The sequence below is a fragment of the Callithrix jacchus genome, chromosome 16 (genome assembly GCF_049354715.1).
Source record: "Callithrix jacchus isolate 240 chromosome 16, calJac240_pri, whole genome shotgun sequence".
Lineage (NCBI taxonomy): Eukaryota > Metazoa > Chordata > Mammalia > Primates > Cebidae > Callithrix > Callithrix jacchus.
In genome coordinates, this window is record NC_133517.1 from 14868143 (window position 1) to 14880811 (window position 12669).

A 12669-nucleotide genomic window follows, 5' to 3' on the forward strand; every position below is an offset into this window, starting at 1 on the left:
CTACAGTAGCTGAACTAATTTACACTGCCACCAACAGGGTATATGCATTCCCTGTTCTCTGCAACCTTACCAGCATGTTATTTTTTGAATAATAGCCATTCTATTAAATTTTTTAAAGTAATAACCATTCTAACTGTCATAAGATCGTCTCTCATGCGGTTTTGATTTGCATTTTTTGAATGATTAGTGATGTTGAGCACTCTTCACATTTGTCGGTTGCATGTATGTTTTCTTTTGAAGTGTCCGTTCATGTCCTTGGCTTACTTTTTAATGAGGTTGTTCATTTTTTGCTTGTTCCTTATAGATTCTGGATGTTACACCTTTGTCAGTGCAGAGTTTGCAAATATTTCTCTCATTCTATGGGTTGTCTGTTTACTCTTGATAGTTTATTTTGCTGTGTAAAATTTCTTTAGTTTAATTAAGTCTCATTTGTCAATTTTTGTTTTTGTTGTAATTGCTTTTGTGTCTTTGTCATGAAATCTTTGCTGGGCCCTATGTCCAGAATGGTATTTCCTCGGTTTTCTTCAACAGTTTTTATAGCCTTAGGTTTTACATTTAAGTTTTTTTTTTTTTTTTTTTTTTTTTTTGAGATGGAGTTTTGCTCTTGTTACCCAGGCTGGAGTGCAATGGCACGATCTCGGCTCACTACAACCTCCACCTCCTGGGTTCAGGCAATTCTCCTGCCTCAGCCTCCTGAGTAGCTGGAATTACAGGCACGCGCCACCATGCCCAGCTAACTTTTTGTATTTTTAGTAGAGACGGGGTTTCACCATGTTGACCAGGATGGTCTCGATCTCTTGACCTCGTGATCCACCCGCCTCGGCCTCCCAGAGTGCTGGGATTACAGGCGTGAGCCACCGCACCCAGCCTACATTTAAGTTTTTAATCCATCTTGAGTTAACTTTTGTATATGGTGTAAGGAAGGAGTCTAGTTTCAATCTTGTAGAATTTTAAACAAGCAGGTGATATGATCAAATAAGTTCTTTAGAAAGAACTTTTTAAAATTTATTATTCTCATTTTTTGAGATGGGGTCTCACTCTGTCTGGAGTATAGAGGCATAATAATGATGGCTCACAGCAGCTTCGACCTCCTGGGCTCAAGGTATCCTCCCACCTGAGCCTCTCAAGTAGCTAGAACTACAGGTGTGTACCATCATGCCCAACTGATTTTTTAATTTTTATTTTTGTGGAGACAGGATCTCACTATGTTGCCCAGGCTGGTCTCAAACTCTGAGCTCAAGTGATTCTCCCACCTTGGCTTCCTAAAATGCTGGGATTATAGGCATAAGCCACTGTACCTGGCCCTTAGAAAGAACATATTTTTAAAACAGTGTCAGGTAAGGGAGGAGAAGAGAAATGGAGAAGGAAAGATGGAGTCAGGTAGATGAGCTAAAAGCTGTGCTAGTATTCTGGGTGGGAGATGACAGTGGCAACACAATGACTGTGGCAACACAACTGGGAAATGACAGTGGCCACACAACTGAGGCAACACAATGTGAAAACACAGAAGCAGAAACCGAAGCATCAGGATGGAGAAGAGTTGAGGAAGAGTTCTCCTGCACTGAGGCTAAGCCATTCTCTAAGATAAGCAGGTTTTGGGTGAGACCAATGATGACCTCAGGCTTGGACTTGCTGAATGAGGCATACAGATGAAAATGTCCACTGCTTTTCTAATTAGAAAAGATCATTAGCAACTTACCTGTTTTTGTCAAATGATGTTCTAGCCAAACGAGACTGCAAAATAGCTGTTATCTATAAAAACAGAACCAGAAAAAAGTATGAATGTATTTATGAGTGAAATATTGATACAAGTTAACTGACAATCAAAGACACACGTTGTAAGGAACACTTACCATGGCGGTTTGATCACCCAGTTTGTCAAGGCAGGATGCTCTGTGAAGCTACAATACCATAAACAGACATGAATTTATTTTTTCTCTCAGATGATATGAAGTATTTCTTTAGAAGCAATGAAAAACAGCAATCATTCTGTTACTTAACAGTCAAGATAACTTCTGATATACCTATGGCTTCTTCTTAACATACAGTTTTCAACGTCAACATTTCAAGTAAATCTGCTACATATTTAGAAAACAGATGATGATTTGGGTAAGATATGTCAATATGAAATTCATAAAAACAGTTTCTGCCTCAGTTTGCTTTGAATTTTCTACCCAGCAAGTGCTTACCTGAAGCAGCGTCTCCACAACATCTTCCACTTTCCCAGGAACATCCAATTCAAAAACATATTCCATTTTGCCCTAACAAAAAGGGAAAGATATCAAAATACGCTACTTTAAGAATGTGCCTACAGAACCTGCTATAATGAAATATGTATGTTTTACCTAGTGTAGCTTCCCCCGGAAGACAGTTGTAGGGGAGCCAATCTATATAATTTGTGGCTCTATTTATTATTAGTTATTATGTCCTTCTTTCTGCTAACTTTGGGTTTAGTTTGCTCTTCTTTTCCTCCTCTAAACTCTTAAGGTAAAGAGTCAGAATTTTTTATTTTTTTGAGACAGAGTCTTGTTCTGTCGCCCCAGCTGGAATGCAGTGGCACCATCTTGGCTCACTGCAACTCTGTCTCTCAAGTTCAAGTGATTCTCCTGCCTCAGCCTCCCAAGCAGCTGGGTTACAGGCATGTGCCACGACATCCGGCTAATTTGGGGACTTTTAGTAGAGACAGAGGTTCACCATGTTGGCCAGACTGGTCTCAAACTCCTGACCTCAGGGGATCGGTCTGCCTTGGCCTCCCAAAGTGCTGAGATTACAGGTGTGAGCCACCAAGCCCGGCCTAAAATTAGGATTTTTATTTGAGATAGTTCTTCTTTTTTAAGGAAGACATTTCTATAAACTTCCCTGTTCATACTGCTTTTGCTGCATGGCCTAAGTTTTGATATATTATGCTTTCATTTGTTCCCAGATTTTCTAATTTCTCTTTTGTTTAATTTTTGTTGTTGTTGTTGCTGTTGTTGACCCTTGGGTTGTTTGAGAGAATGTTGTTTAATTTTCACATATTTGTTTATTTCCCAGTTTTCCTTCTGCTGTTGATTTCTAGTTTCATTCCATTATGATTAGAAAAATATACACTTGTGACTTTAATCCTCTTAAGTTTGTTAAGACTTGTTTTGTGACCTCACATGTGATCTGTCCTGGAGAATATTCCATGTATTTGAGAGGAACGTGTATTCTGCTGCTGTTGGGTAGAATGCTCTGCCCGTCTGCTAGGAACAGGGTCTACTGTGTTATGCAAGGCCTCTGTTTCCTTACTGATGTCCTATCTGGATGTTCTACCCATTGTCGAAAGTGTGGTATTGAAATCTCCTACCATTATTGTGTTGCTATCTATTTCTCTCTTCAGTTCCATCAATGTTCACTTCATATATTTAGATGTTTTGAGGTTGGTTTTATATATATAGGGTGACAGTTAATTTTATATGTCAGCTTGATTGGGACACAGAGTGTCCAAATATTTGGTCATACATGATTCCTGGGTACATCTGTGAGGGTATTTCTGGATGAGATTAGCATTTGAATTAAGAGACTAAGTAAGACAGATTTCCCTCCCCAATGTGGGTGGGCCTCATCCAATCCATTGAGGGCCTAAATTGAATAAAAGGCTAAATAGGAAAAACATTCTTTCCTCCTGTCTTCCAGCTGGACATTGGTTTTCTCCTGCTTTCAGATTTGGATTCACTCAGAGTAGACCCTATACCACTGGCTCTCATCTGAGTCTGGATTTCTTGACCTCTATAATCATACGATTCAATACCTTATAATAAATCAATTTCTCCCTCTGTATATATACAGATATCCAGACATATAGCCCTATATGGTTGTATATGTGTATATATGTATATGTATGCATGTGTATATATGTATATATGTGTGTGTGTGAATGTATGTACACATACATCCTATTGGTTGGCTCTGTTTCTCTGGAAAACCCTGACTAATACATACATTTGTAATTATTTATCTTTCTGGTAAATTGACACTCTTATCATTATATAATATCCTTCTTTGTCTCTTGTGACAGTTTTTTGTTTAAAGCCTATTTTATCTGATATAAGTATGGCCAGCTCTGTTCTCTCCTAGTTACCAACCAAGCATGGAATACGTTTTCCCATCCTTTCACTTTCAGCCTATGTGTGTCCTTAAACCAAAAATGAGTCTCTTGCAGGTGGCATATAGTTTTAAATCTTATTCGTTTTAATTCGTTCAAGCACTCCATATTTTTTGATTGGGAGTTTGATACATTCAAAGTAATCATTGATAGGGAAGGACTTACTATTGCTTTCAATTGTTTTCTGTCTGTCTTGTAGCTCATTTATCCTCTTTTCTCCTCTATCTTCCTTTGTGTTAAGTTTATATTTCATGTTGACATAGTTTGATTCCTTCCTCATTTTCTTTTGTGTATCTTCTTTTTTAAAATGTATTTTGAATTTTTGTGGTACAGATGGTTTTTGGTTATATGAATAAGTTCTCTGAGACTTTGGTATACTTGCCATCCAAGCGGTGTACACTGTACCCAATATGGAGTCTTTTATCCCTCACCACCCCAACACTTCCCCCATAAGCCCCCAAAGTCCATTATATAATTCTTATGCCTCTACATCCTCATATCTTAGCTCCCATGTACAAGTGAGAACATACGATATCTGGTTTTCCATTCCTAAATTATTAAACTTAGAATAATGGGCTTTAGCTCCATCCAAGTTGTGCAAAGGCAAATATTTCATTTTGTTTTATGAATGAGTAGTATTCTATGGTAGATATATGACATTTTCTTTATCCACTTGTTGGCTGATGGGCATTTAAGTTGGTTTCATATTTTTGCAATTGCAAACTGTACTGCTATAAATATGTGGGTACATGTGTCTTGTTCATATAATGGCTTCTTTTTCTTTGGGTAGATACCTGGCAGTGGGATTGCTAGATTGAAAGGTAGTTCTACTTTTACTTATTTAAGGAATCTCCATACTGTTTCTATAGTGGTTGTATATATACAGTGGTTTACATTCCAACCAGCAGTGTAAAAGTGTTCCCTTTTCACCAAATCCATGCCAACATCTATTATTTTTTGACTTTTTAATTATGGCCATTCTCGCTAAGTAAAGTGGTATCTCAATGTGGTTTTAATTTGCATGTCTTTGATAATTAGTAATCGTGAGCATTTTTTCATATGTTTGTTAATTGTTTGTGCATCTTCTTTTGAGAATTGTCTATTCATGCTCTTTGCCCACTTTTTGATGGGCTTATTTATTTTTTGCTTGCTGATTTATTTTAGGTTCCTTGTAGATTCTGGATATTAGCCCTTTGTCATATGTGGGTTGTGAAAATTTTCTCCCACTCATAAAGCAAAATGAAATAATGGCCTTTGCACAACCTGGATGGAGCTAAAGGCCATGGTGTCTAGATGTCTGCTCTACCACAGGTCCTTTGAAGCAGGAGCATGCTACTCAGCCCCCTTTTGTTTTCAGTGGCTCCAGGCATCTAGAGAATGCAGGGTTCTATCTGTACTCTGAGACAGAGACAGAAGCCAGTCCCTTGGGCGGTTCTCCCCAAAAGTTAGTACTTTGGATGTATAGTCCAATTTTCTCTTTCCCTCTCTAGGGAGAAGCTAAAAGCTGGGAAATTTCTTCCCAATCATGCGGTGCAGTGTGGGATAGTGCCAGATACTGACACACATTTTTATACCAGCTTTGATGTGGTTAGTTTCATGTTCACCTGGGGACAGGATCCTCTTAATTGGTTTCTAGATTTCTCATAAATAGAATTAATCCATATGTTGTTGAATCAGTGTCTTCAAAGGAGGAAGGAGGGCCTAGAACTTCCTATTTTGCCATCTTGCTACTGTGACTCCACCTCACCCTTTTTTTTGAGATGGAGTTTCGCTGTTGTTACCCAGACTGGAGTGCAATGGCACAATCTAGGCTCACCGCAACCTCCGCCTTCTGGGTTCAAGCAATTCTCCTGCCTCAGCCTCCTGAGTAGCTGGGATTACAGGCACGTGCCACCATGCCCAGCTCATTTTTGTATTTTTAGTAGAGACGGGGTTTCACCTTGTTGACCAGGATGGTCTTGATCTCTTGACCGCATGATCCCCCCGCCTCAGCCTCCCAAAGTGCTGGGATTATAGGCGTGAGCCACTGTGCCCGGCCTTTTTTTTTTTTTTTTTTTTAAATCTGAGAAGGCTTTGGTATTCTAATTCACATGGGAACAAAAGAGCTTTTCTTTACTCAGACAACCTCACTTTTATTTCCTTTCACATAATTTTTCAGTGAATCATGTGCAGCCATGAAATTCAGCTTGTTCTCAGGAGAGCCTTTAGAGGCAGAGCACCCCAGGTAAGTGGTTCTCAACTTGGGGTGAGGGTTTTCTACTGCCCCAGAGGCTTTTGTCAATATGTGAAGGTGCTGTAACCACAAGGGGAGCAGTGTACAAGAGGCACTTGTTAGGTGGAAAGAGCTGTAATATAAGTGACAGCCCCACACAATAAAGAACCATCCTGCCCCAAATGCCAAGAGCAGCACTTGAGAATAATGAAATCTCAGTATTTATAATTTCTGACTAATTAGCACATGCAAGTATTTCTTGTCCATAAAACCCAGAGGTCACTGACTATACAATTTGTGCTGCCTAAGAGGCTGCACACTGGCCTGAAACTGAGACTCAGATTCAGCCTGTGGGACTGTGTTTGCCCAGAAGGGGTGGCTTTTCCTAATTCACAGAGGGGTCAATATAAGGAGCACTAGCCCTACCTTAGGTCCTGTAAACACTCTTGTTTACTAGGAGTTATCCCTCTACTATATATTAAGCTAAAGCATAAAGAATTAGAGCACAGAACAGTTAAATGAAATGTCTATGCTTACTTCAAAAGCCCTGGGGAACAAGACACTGTATTCAAGTTTACTCATAGTTTCTGCCTAATTAAGAGTACTTATAAATTATTACTGAGTTCTCAAATAAGAGTATTTTATAACCAGTAAATATTTCTAGAATATTTTTAAAACTAAATTTTTCAGCTGGGCGCAGTGACTCACACCTGTAATCCCAGCACTTTGGGAGACCGAGGTGGGCGGATCACGAGGTCAAGAGTTCGAGACCATCCTGGTCAACATGGAGAAACCCCATCTCTTCTAAAAAATATAGCCGGGCATGGTGTTGCATGCCTGTAATCCCAGCTACTCAGGAGGCTGAGGCAGGAGAATTGCCTGAACCCAGGAGGTGGAGGTTGCAGTGAGCTGAGATCTCACCACTGCACTCCAGCCTGGACAACAGAGTGAAACTCTGTCTCAAAAGAAAAGAAAAACCAACTAAATTTTTCAGTAATGTACTGGTAAATAAATTATCAGTAACACCCAGTAAACAATCTTATAAATAATGCATATTTTGATTTTAATTTCTAACCTAATCATTTGAGTGTTTTTTTTTAATTAGGCACTTTTTTTTTTAAGTCAAAAGTTAATTGAATTCTCTTGAACTAAAATCTGTGGCTGCCTTGGGTAATTTTGTTATAACTTCCAGGTAAGAAGCTTTTAAATACTCATTATTATTATATTGGATTAAAGATGTTAAGAGAGTCACAAAATCTTATTGCTCAAAATGACTATAAAAATTGCCGGAAATACATGAAAAGCTTTACTTACCCTTTCTATTTTATATGGTGCAACAACATTGTGTTCTTTAATGAAATATACCTGAGCAAGAAAAATCAATACTTGTAAAATAATAACCAAAATGTTTCATTATAAAGAGTAACTAAAAATTAGGATATTATAAAGCAAACGTTTAAAAAATAAATAAAATAAAGCAAATGTTTTAAATCATTGTTAAATAATATCTATTTCCAAAATTATTTGCTTTAGTATTAGTATTAATACTAAATTAATACTAATTTAGTATAATACATAATACTAATATATAAATACTAAATTAGCATTAATTTAATATTAATTATATATAATATAATTAAATATATTTTAAAGCCATACTAGAGGCTATAAATATATAATACATATTAGTATAATACTAATTTAGTATTAGTATTATACTAAATAATAGTATAATATTATTATACTATTATTATAGTCTTCAAATAACAAAGATCAAATTAAAAAGAGAATTATCCAAGCAACAAGACAGCAACAATTACAAGATAAATAAATATCTAAGATGTTTTATGAATGTCATCACTTGTACCAAGTAATCAAGTAGACACGGAGGGAGGCTAATCCATGTGCTGATTTTTTAAGAAACAAGTAAAACAAAGTTACTGTGGTACGAAATATGCTCACTAACATAAAGAAACTTTAGAGGTAATCTGGGCACGTGGTGTTTTCACAGGCACTGGGCCACCTGTCCTCACGTAGCATATTAATAACTATGTGGAAAGCGACACCATCCACCAGAGCCATCAATCTCCTTGTACCTGTACCTTCACCACTGCTTTTCCTCCTGCAACAATGAAAGCTGCCCACACTCTCAAAGTCCAGCCCGTCTACTAGGGCACAGAATGTGGGCACCTCCCAAAACCTGTCAGATATTCAAAAACTTTGCTCCTAGGATTATACACTGTACTCTCTTCCTTTTACACACACCGCCCCCAACACACACACTTCCCCTTAATCTCACATCCTCTTTTCGTCATTTCTGTTCCTTTCTGTGGCGAAATTCTCTGCAAGAGCTGTCTGTCCCTTTCCTTGGGCCCATGACAGGTTTTCATCCCTACAATTTAAACCACTTTCAGATGGTCACATGAAATGTACAAGATCTCCACGTCACCCTACAGTCAATGCTCAAGTCTTCCTTGACTCTCCTTCTCAGAGCATGTGACAGAACTGATGGCTCTTCCTGAAGCAGTTTTCCACATGGCTTCCTGGACACCCGCTCCTGCTTCTCTTCAACCTCACTGGCTACTTCTTCCAACTACTTTTGGATCCCGCTTTCTTCCCAACCTCTTAAGTTAGAGAGCTGCAGAGCCTTAGTCCTCATACCTCTCTGTCCACCCTCAGTCCCCAGGAAATCTTATCCAGCCGCAGGGCTTTAAAAAGTCTCTAGAAACTGTCAACTCCCCAGTATTTCTTGCTAGCCTCTGCTTCCTCTCTGAAACCCAGATGGATGCATCCAAATGCCTGCTAGACGTCCCCTTAGAGGTCTCGGGGCCATCTCAGATCTCACATTCTACATGAAGCCTGCTCCTTCCCAACTCTCTTCCCCTTCCCATTTGCCTCTTTGGGATACTCTGCTCTGTCGCATGAGAGGATTTCAGTCAAGTTCTGAAGTCAGAAAGTCTGTGCATCTTTGTTCCCACAGTTTTTCTTACCCCTTACTTGATCCCAGAACAGTTCTTCTCTGAATACGTCAGCACCCCAAAGGAACAAGAGCTCTGCAGAGAGTCAAGGCAACATCTGCCAACCCCTTTATTTTCAAGACGAAGAAGGTGAAGTCCAGAGCCAAAAGAAAGTGGAAAATATCTAGCTCCTTCTTATTTACAAATTTTTTAATCTACATACTAATTAATAATATAACAGGAGAAAAAGCATGTTTTAATTGACCTGTTATTGCCAATGCTGTTCTGTGTGCCTATCTTGAGTGCAGCGGTGGGTACATAAATGTAAAGAGAACAAATCTGGAATGAACAAAAGATTATGACTGCAAGAGTCATAATGATACAAGACCACCAGTCCCAAGTCATTGCCTTGATTGTCCTGAGTCCGCAAGATAATATAAGTGCATAACTCTAGCCTCTCGCCTTCTAAACAGCTAGGAAGCTACAGGGAGAGCTGCGTTCCTTCATTTCAAACCTCGTAAATGGTAAATCATAGAACTCCAAGGACAAAACCACAAGCCCACAGATACCACACACTTAATAAACATTGAGAAGCCCATTAGGGATCACATCCTTTAAAAAGCATATTTCCCAATGACTGAGTTCTAAAAGCATTTGAATTCTAGTCCATGGTCTTCATCTGATAGTTCTACAGATAAATAATTTCATTCATGCATATATATATATATATATATATATATATGAATGTCCATTCAGATAAGGAAAAAATATTTATTTATTACATGCTTACCTGACTGAAAATGAGTGAAATCCCCCCAGATTTTGCCCTAAAATGCAGAAAAAAGTCATTAAATATATACATCTTTTTGGATTGAAGTAAAATTAAGCAGTGGTGAAAATGACATACTTTGTGAAGTGTCTATTGGCTCCATTTTCTCCATGCTTTCCTATTGTTATACAGTCTCTCAAAGGAATCTGGATAAAATTGAGAGAAACATTATAAAAATCAAGAAAGGTAAGAAATACACAAAAAATAAGGATGTCTCTGTTCATATTTAAAATGTATTTACCTTGATGATGGGCTGGGATATTGCATCTGGTTCAAAAATCACTGATTTTGAACATATTTTTAAGGAGCCTCTGATTTTCCTAGGGATCCAAGTACAACAGATTATTTGATGAGCATAACGAAAATCACAAGAGAATCATAGTACATTTTAACTAGAAAGCAGGTTACTAATGCATCAAATAAAGATTGGCCGGGCGCAGTGGCTCATGCCTGTAATCCCAGCACTTTGGGAGGCGAGGCGAGCGGATCACGAAGTCAAGAAATAGAGACCATCCTGGTCAACATGGTGAAACCCTGTCTCTACTAAAAATACAAAAATTAGCTAGGCATGGTGGCATGCGCCGTGAGCCCAGCTACTCGGGAGGCTGAGGCAGGAGAAATGCCTGAACCCCGGAGGCGGAGTTTGCAGTGAGCCAAGATCGCACCACTGCACTCTAGCCTGGGCAACAAGAGCGAAATTCTGTCTCAAAAAGAAAAAAAAAAAAAAGATCAACAATGCAAATAAAGAGAACCTCTCTATTTATAGATTAACTGGTAAAACACTGAATAGTTGCTCATATTGGCATTTATAATTCAAATGTTAGAGTTTTAAATTTAACTTCTTTGTATCTCCATATAGTTCACAGAGTCTACTGGTTGGAAAATTAATGTATCCAAGAAACATCACATTGAGAAACAGTGTTATAGGCTGAGAATGCCTACACTCACCCCACCCCAGAGTAACGCTGCCTATTGTTTTGTGGGCAGCAAATATTTACTTTAGCTTTCTATGGGCAGTGCTCAATATACATGTACTGAATAGATGAGAAGGCCCATGCTACTGAAGGTCATGATTTAGTTTGCAATTCTTTCTCAAGGGTTTTTGACATTTTATATCATATCATCTTTCCAAGTTGTTAACTGCATTTACTTTTCTAATACTCAAAATTACCCAATAGTAACTTTAAAACTTTTATGAAGTTTCTAAACATACACAAATAGAATAGAAAACTCCTATGTACCAATGGCCCAGCTCTGCAAGTTACTATGTGGTCATTCTTGTCTTGTGTAAAACCTCCGGGACCATGCTGAACAACACAGAAAATTATTGATACCATATACTTCATCCATAAATATTTTAGCAAAATCCTTTAAAGACAGGCTCTCTTCATAAGTGACCGATCACAAACACACCCTAAAAAAGTCGTAATTCCTTAATGTCATCATGTATACAGTCAATGTTCCAATTTTTCTATTTCATAAATGTGTTTTCATAGTCAGCTGGCTCAAATCAAAATCCTAGCAAAGTCCATTTTACATTTAGCTAACATATCTTTTACATTTCTTAATCTAAAATAATTTTCTCACATTATGAATTTTGCTGAGTACATCTCTGTGGCATTCTTCTAACTTAGGTATTGCCTCTAAATTACTTATAACATTAAAAGGCCTGACCAGATTCTGGTTGGATCTTCTGACAAGAATACTTTCAGAGGTGCTGCACAGGTACTGCCTTCGCATCCAGAGGCATTGGGAGGATCAGCTGATGTCAATCTCCATACATCCAATACAAAATTTTCCAGCAGCTTCTCTCACCTACAGGTTTTAGCATCCATGGAAAACTACTCTCTAGATCAAGGGTTGGCAAACTCTATGTAAAGAGCCAGATAGTAAATATTTTTGCTTTGTGGCCCACATTCAGTATGTACACAAATGGGTATGGTTGTGTTCTAGTAAAACTTTACAAGAACAGGTGGCAGCTCAGACAGGGCCCAAGGGCTGTAGTTTGCCAAGCCCTACTGTGAACCCATTCTTTTATTAGGCATTGAAATTTCATCATTCCTTCCACTTTATGAGATAGAATTTGTCAACAAAGAACAACTTTACTTATCAGCAATTTGGCTACCCTGAAGTACAAGTTGTACAAGGAAAATAACAAAAATGCTTGATTCTTTACCTTTATTTATCAAGTGCCACAAAAATGAGTTGCTGTCCTCCTATCCTTTGAGGGTAACTGATTAAGATTATACACACACACACACACACACACACACACCCCTTATAAAATTATGTACTCATAAATTTTAACATTTATGAAACATTTCAATCTACTGTAGTGGTTATTATTTTTTCATGCTTACGTTGTCCCATTTTTATCCCAATGTTTGCCTCCTCTAATTGGCCCTGTGTCCTTTTAATTCATTTACAAGTAGTCTTTGATACCTTCCTTACTTGCCAGTATGACAGGATGTCCCAGGTTCATCTCACAGATTTCCTGCCTCTGACTAAGAATCAGCCATTTCTCCAAAGAACCCTCAAGCTTTCA

General features: G+C 38.2%; 1 protein-coding gene and 1 long non-coding RNA gene across 3 annotated transcripts in view; one reads left to right on the forward strand and one right to left on the reverse strand.

The window, feature by feature from the left end:
* Positions 1-12669, reverse strand: part of NSMAF (neutral sphingomyelinase activation associated factor) — an 82019-nt gene that overhangs the window by 38396 nt on the left and 30954 nt on the right. For both annotated transcript variants that reach the window (XM_008982687.5, XM_078352505.1), the window contains 7 exons: positions 10366-10444; positions 10203-10270; positions 10086-10122; positions 7653-7703; positions 2190-2261; positions 1854-1901; positions 1700-1752 (listed from right to left, as the gene is read on the reverse strand). In XM_008982687.5, the coding sequence (XP_008980935.3) occupies positions 1700-1752; positions 1854-1901; positions 2190-2255 (167 nt within the window). In that variant the 5' untranslated portion in view covers positions 2256-2261; positions 7653-7703; positions 10086-10122; positions 10203-10270; positions 10366-10444. The remainder of the gene's footprint in view (positions 1-1699; positions 1753-1853; positions 1902-2189; positions 2262-7652; positions 7704-10085; positions 10123-10202; positions 10271-10365; positions 10445-12669) is intronic.
* On the forward strand, positions 3207-9539 carry LOC118148568 (uncharacterized). The gene is made up of 3 exons (XR_004735427.3): positions 3207-3311; positions 6285-6350; positions 9319-9539. It is a non-coding gene; the product is annotated as an uncharacterized LOC118148568 (long non-coding RNA).